General features: G+C 48.6%; 2 protein-coding genes across 2 annotated transcripts; both read left to right on the top strand.

The window, feature by feature from the left end:
• Positions 1-657: 657 nt before the first annotated feature.
• QC761_401178 (uncharacterized protein) lies at positions 658-1,213 on the top strand (the record flags this gene model as incomplete). Its single annotated transcript, XM_062878403.1, has 3 exons — positions 658-841; positions 914-995; positions 1,057-1,213. The coding sequence occupies 3 exons, from the start codon at positions 658-660 to the stop codon at positions 1,211-1,213; spliced, it is 423 nt and encodes a 140-aa protein (XP_062731831.1).
• A 1,443-nt stretch (positions 1,214-2,656) lies between these two features.
• Positions 2,657-3,221, top strand: QC761_401176 (uncharacterized protein; the record flags this gene model as incomplete). The annotated part of the gene is made up of 3 exons (XM_062878402.1): positions 2,657-2,843; positions 2,908-2,989; positions 3,056-3,221. The coding sequence occupies 3 exons, from the start codon at positions 2,657-2,659 to the stop codon at positions 3,219-3,221; spliced, it is 435 nt and encodes a 144-aa protein (XP_062731830.1).
• Between the last annotated feature and the right edge of the window lie 3,634 nt (positions 3,222-6,855).

The following is a 6,855-nucleotide window of genomic DNA, read 5'->3' as shown; positions in this document are numbered from 1 at the left end:
TCATGTTTATAAGCAGCGACAAATCCCCGGAAACTGTCGGGATGTAACCCATGATCGGCAACTGCAGATGGAGAACTGCAGGTGGTGTAGGCATGTCACTCGCGTTAAGGACCGAGCCTCAAGCGGGAAGGGTTTAGGATGCCAAGCACATCGGGTTCGTACCTACGAGTAGCCAGCATAGAGGGTGAAGTGACACAGGTTGATGTTATAGGCTAGCCCAAAATGGTTTCATGATTCACGATACGAGTGTCTGGTGGTGACTGCCCGGATGAAGAGAATTTTCTTGTAAACAAAGTCTCATGACTAAGGCGGGAGGTTGGATTGCATGTTGCTACTCACGGAGCACTCAACACGTTCAACGAATCACAAGCACGTAGTGATACATGTAAGGTAACCATTCGGTGAAGGTTGAGGGGCGTGGTGAGCAAATGGCATGATTGGATGCGGTTGGAATTTGGAGAGGAGAATACTATCCTTGCCGAGTTGTTGAAAGACGAAGGAGGGAGCGGGAAAAGTATAAGAGGCGGCCATCTAGCCCCGTAACAAGATTCAAGTTCTTCATCAGTTTCAGACATCAGCAAGACAGCAGACCTCTTCCATCAACTCAAGAGAACCGCCTCCAGACAGCTATCACTTGTCTTTACCACTCTTGTCAAAATGTTCAGCATCAAGACCTTCGTCACTCTTCTCGCCCTCGGCGGCGTCTCTGTCTCTGCTGCTCCCGCGGCCGTCGACAGCGACACCGTTGTCGCTCTTGACGACACTGCCTATGTCTGGGCTTGCCAGAACACCAACTGGGGCCAACCGTGCCGCCTCCTCGAAGGTCTTGCAGGCCAGTGCAGTAAGCTCCTTTCCCATTTTCGACGACCCAGATGCACCCCAATTATGTGATACTCATAGATTATCTCTCTAGTTGGTATCCCCGGCGACTGGGACAACTCCATCAGCGCCATCCGCAACCAGGACAAGGGTCGCTTCCAGTGCGTGTGGTATGAGTAAGTTCATCTCGATCCCCAGAACCCATTAACTATACTAAGGCAACTGACATGATCTCAGGCATTACGACTGCCAGGGCGCTAGCTACAGCAACCAGGAGGATGCCAAGCTTAACGACGGCAACGGTTTCTGGAACGACCGCATCAGCTCCTGGCGCTGCAACCGCAAGCAGTTCCGCACTGCTGAGGCCGAGAACGCCACTAAGGTCGAGGCCTAACGTGGCTTGCTCTCAGCCAGCTGTGTTGGTGATCAGCAACCGGTCACATTCAACTCATGGTTCAGAATTTCGGAGATGTTTTTTCTTGTGAGATCTGGGGGTTCAGAGTACGCCTTTTGGACGGTCATTCTTTTCACTTCATTTAACGTCTGCGCGGGTTCTTTACTTCTGTGGTATGGGGACATCTGGTCTATTAGATAGAAAACATACATAGCCAGCAGAGGTCAGCCAGTCCTCGCTTGGTGAGGCAGACAGTAAAGACAACTTTTATCTGCGATTTTGCTTCTCGTGCTTGGCATAACTGTGAGATAGTCGCATCTACTCATGAGAAGAATAGACATCCTAAGCGGTATTGGAGCCAAGCGATGATTTGTGAGCACTCAATGTCACGTTCTGCTAGGACTTTGTGCATGATCGACAACCACAAGTTCCCGATATCTTCATTCCACCACGAGCCTATTTTGACATGCTGACAGAGAAACATTCCAGTCTCTTAATTGCAGCCAAGGTCCCTGACTATAGATCAACAATTTTTTTGATGACATGATGTTTCAGAGTTCTTCCTTCAATGGTCATCATGATGTTGTTGATCCGGATGCCAAGGGCCGAAATGCAGTGATTTGTAGATCATTGGGGGCCGCATTGTCAGACGTCATCTCACAGAGCCACAAGGCTGGGAGACAGCACATATGACCTAGACACAAGTAGGAAGGTTCTAGTTTGTAGAACAAAAAGTATTGGAAAATCTGTCAGCTACGCCATGGATGAAGGCTGACAAACCCAGACATCGGTCTCTTTGATCACTTTATGTAAGACCGACCAAACAGATGGAAACCTCCGTCTGTCTGTCTACCTACAATACAAATGATATTCAGTATCAAGACATGTAAAAGACGGCTCAAATGTGTGGTGGTCTTTCCGGTTTCGTGTCAGGTGTATAATGCAAAGTTTAGTTACCAACACCAAGATACATGGATACGTCATGGCCTGTTCCCCCATGCCCCAGTATCAACCTTCTTGAAGTCTGTCTTCAACTCTGTCTGTTACTGATTCGACAACGTAGGCTGTATGGCTGAATAACTGCAAGTGAATCAATCATGTGCTTATGTCTCAGAGTGTTCCTACCAAAAGGCTTTGGTTATCCTATCTGGGAAGCCGAGAATGATGATCCAAGGCGCAGAGCTTACCACACATCATCGCCAACGATAGTGGTTTTGATTCGTGATGATACTGAGATTTGTCATTCATCTGTGAGGTGCAAGTATTGTGCGGTTCTTGAAAGATTCGAAGTAGCTAGATCAGAGCTGAAAGGAAGTATAAATGTGGCAGCCTTTCCTCGTCATTCAAGTTTCCATCATCATCATCATCATCCAACACATACAGCATCAAGAACGACGCTCCAGCACCCTAGCACATACAATACCACCATTCCGCACTTTCAAAATGTTCAATCTGAAGACCACCATCCTCATCGCCATGGGCGTCCTCTCAGCCACCGCTGCCCCTGCAGTGGATACCTCATCTGACAGCAACATCACGGCTCGTCAGAACACGGCCTTTGTGTTGGCCTGCCAGAACACTCGCTGGGGCAACCCATGCCAAACCTTTGGATCCAACCCCGGTTCATGCTGTAAGATACATTACCAGCCTGATTCAACCCGAAAAGCTAGAAACCTAACCCAACCACCACCCAGTCAATGTCCCCGGCAGCTACAATGACCGCATCAGCTCCATCCGCAACCTTGACAAGAGCCGCTTCCACTGTGTCTGGTATGAGTAAGTATTACCATCACCGTTCTTTTTCTTGTATCTTTGTAGTAATGCTAGCATTTCCGTTCAAAGACACTCCAACTGCGAAGGCCGCTCTTACGGTAACCAGGAGGATGCCAATCTTCACGATGGCAACGGCTTCTTCAGCGACCGCATCAGCTCCTGGCGTTGCAACACCAGACAGTTTCGCACAGCAGCTGGCGGCTCTGGTGCTATGGAGGTGGCTGAGCAGCAGTAGACACTGAGGAAAGAAGATGACAGAGGTGATTTAAGGACTGGAACAAGGGGGGTCTCGATTATGAGCCGTTCATGCTTTTGAGGGATATGTTTTCCTGATCTTTTGGTGGTCTGCATTTCACCGTTCTTTCTTTCTAGCATATAGGTTGACTTTGAGAATGTAGAGAAGCAAGTAGGTAGCGGCTACCTTACTTTAGTGGAGCCGGAAATATATTGTTGGATAAGAGCTGGTGTGTACATCGCATAAATCTCCCCTGGATTACGTATCCAATACTTTATCAAGAAGAAGATATTAATGCCCGGGTGCGATATTAATCTGTATTTATCTATGTATACTAAAATGATATTTAAATCATAGTTTCCCATTGTTACACTGAACTTAGGATATAACTTGTATTGCGTGTTTGATGTTCCCACACTGACGTGTTTGGGCTCCTGAGCCCAAGACCACCTGGGCAACTACTCTGGACCATTTTCTGTAGAGAAACTTTATCTGATTTGGTGTTGCTGATCACTAAGGAGTTGGATTAGGTGGTAGGAATCGCCGATTTAGATGATAAAACCCAAAGAAGGTTAGCGGTGAAAACTATTTGGTGACGACTTCCAAATGGTTTTTTTCGCGCAATAGTGGGCACAATGGGTGGCTCGGTGTTCCCCGGTCGAGGCGGAGTATAAGCTAACTTAACGCTGAGAACCGAATGGTAAGCTAAGAAAGAAATAAAAACCGAGCAGTTTTCTGTACGCCTTTTAAGCCTTGACATTGTGTCAGCCCCATGCCGTATCCAAGAAAAGTTTTAAAAAAACTAGAACCAGAAAGCCTTCAAAACCTTGATAAGGCCTCCACAAAGGGGGTCAATTCGAAATAAAAACAGATTGAAATGCTCAAACCATCTCCTGTGCATTGATCTAGAGGTTCAACCCCAGGCAGTTCTTGTCTCCCTTGTGGAAACGACTCCCAATTCGACAGAAATCATCGTCTCAGACGACGGACTGCAAGGATTTATCCAAAGACTGACTCTCCGGCCTCCCGTCCAGTAGCAGGTCTCTCTTCGACACAAGCCACAAGCAAACTCTCAACACCCACAGCGAGCCGCACCAAAGCGGAGAGCTCCCACATCAAGAGCTCAGCACCGGAAGATTGTGAGCGACTTGAGCAGACGCTAGACATTTTGCAGCAGCCTAAGAAACTAGGGACAGCATAGGCAAAACTAGTATCACAGTCTCAGACGAAACGGGCAAAACCCCAAACTGAATCCCATTCACAACCATCCACGCCATCAAATGAGGGACTTCAAGCAAGCCCGGCAACTACCCACACTGGTTATCTTTTTTCCGGCACATACAACAGTCCCCGTGGCGCCCAGGCTGTTGTGGAGGGATGGGCTCGGAGCCAGAGACTGAATCCAACCATGTCAATGCTTAACTGCGGTGACCGCTTTTTGGTTGCAACAACTGAAATTTTAGCAGTAAAAAACGACAAGAATGAATGGTGTCTTACCACTAAAGGCTTAGAGCCACGAACTGAACCTGGCAGTTCTCGCCCTTCAACAAACCATGTACAGCAGAGCAATGACATTTCGCCAAACCTTCCCCAATCGTCAACCACGTCAGCCACTTGCAGCTTTTCGTCTACCATAGAGGGCGATGCCCCACCGTTTTCCCAAGTGGCCCTAACCTAACGAAGTTCCCTCTGAGATCTTATCGTGCGAGTATTACCTTTTAGCCTTTTTCGCAAGTCTTTGCGCTCTTTGCTAGGCCATTTGCTTTGGTTTCCTTCACGCCTTTGTGTTGCTTTCTTGGCTTTCTTCATCGCCGCTTTGTGGCCCTCCTGTATTTCTACCCAGTTAGTTTCCCACGTTCAGATAGATCTAACAATCAACCTTCACACCTACCTACATACTTCCACACCTTATTTTCTTTCTAGCTTTTCCTCTGCTTATGCTATAGGAAGAGTCATTATGTTCCTCTCTACTGAAATACGTGGTGATAGGAAAAGTCCGTTCGAGCTACTTACGTCGGTGGCGAGATACTGAATTGCTGAGTGGGAGCCACATCCTCGGACATACAAGCCCCCATGTCAAGACCAGCTGTTTGATCATGGCAACCCCCCAGTCCCTGTTCTTCTTCTGCTATGTCCTGCCCCCCCGCTCCCTAAATGCACGCCTCGGAGGGTGCTGGTTGGATGCAAGAGAGGCGTCAACATAGCGCATTGCTCCTTTCTCCAACTGCCCTGCTGTCACCTGTGGAGAGGAGCTTATCATGCAAGGATGGGAGGGTGATCACACAATTTGATTGTGGGAGAAGAGTGAAATCCAGTCGATCCGTCCGTCCGCCCGCTTGCCCGGAAACGACGCTGAGCATATAAGCCTGGGACGCGGCCCATTGCCCTCCCCCCGCCCACTTGAAAGCTGCACTTTCAAGTCCTGCAAGCCACTTTAGTTGCCTTGTTTTTTGCCTTGTCTTGATTCTGTCTGCGAGATTCAAAAAGATGCAGCCCCCGGTAAGTGCCCCCGAGTTCTATGCTGCCATTGCAGCATATATCGTCACCGTGGTGTTCCTTGTTGTCTGCAGCATTGATCTTTTGGCTTGCTGTTGCTGCGTGGGCCTGCCTTGTTGCTACGTTTATACCAGGTATCCCGTTCACCATTTGGAGAAACTATCCACACCTCTTGCCTGGAAGGCCGTCACATTTCTGGTCTACCCTGTCTTTCAGGTACTACCTCGCACCTCACTCCACATGCTTTACGCTGACTACCTAGTGTGCAATTTCTTACAGGACCGACAACTTGCAACAAGGGCTTGAAGATTGGAATTACGGCTTTGGAGGTGATCATTTTTGCTGTTGGATTAGTTTGGCAGATTCACAAGAGATACGCCTATGATATTGCGTGGCTTGCACCGGCTATCCTTCACGCCTTCTTCATAGTTTTAATCATTTGGATCAAGGCTCGTTCTATTGAGGGTGGAAGCTCGCACAAGGGCTATCTTTCGTTGTTAGTTTCACTTCTTGGGATCCTCATTTCGGTTTGTGTTTGCTCCCTGGTTCCATCGCAGTGTCAACACTTGTGTCACACGGCAAAGGCCGAGCACCTACAACCACAGCCAACAACACTGTCGATACCACCGTAAGGAGGGGTAACTGCAAGTTGTGAGCCTCTCGTTCAAAGTGAGGCAGACAATCAGAGGCAGGGCGGTTATCAAAGGAAGCCCACTGGCCAGTAGGATATTGAAGGACTTGGCGATGGCCTGAGGCCAACAAGGGCACGGGCCACGCGAGGGAGGATAAAATACGCGTTTGGAAACACCAAGACTGTATCTCTTCTTCTTCTTTTCAGTATCACGCTCTTCGAGGCCATCAAAGATTATTAGTTGGAATTGAACTATGAGTTCCAAGCCCTGATATTACAGCCCTTGTCACAACTTGGTCCAGTGTTGTAACTGGTTACTCCTGTCGATCCGCTGGCTTGGAGTGAAGGGGAGGTGGCAGGAAAGGCAGCCAGAGCCAGAGCCGACACGGGGATTAGCCCCTAGCTCACGTGATAGTCCAACCACCCCCACAAATCCGCGCGACAAGGGTGCTGTCACGACCGACGCTTCCGATAACAACGACACTTCCCCTCAGTCCAGTTACCGGT

This window comes from Podospora bellae-mahoneyi, chromosome 4, assembly GCF_035222275.1.
Source record: "Podospora bellae-mahoneyi strain CBS 112042 chromosome 4, whole genome shotgun sequence".
In the NCBI taxonomy this organism is placed as follows: Eukaryota; Fungi; Ascomycota; class Sordariomycetes; order Sordariales; family Podosporaceae; genus Podospora; species Podospora bellae-mahoneyi.
Note: the sequence above shows the minus strand (reverse complement) of the source record. Positions and strands in the feature narration are given on the sequence as shown.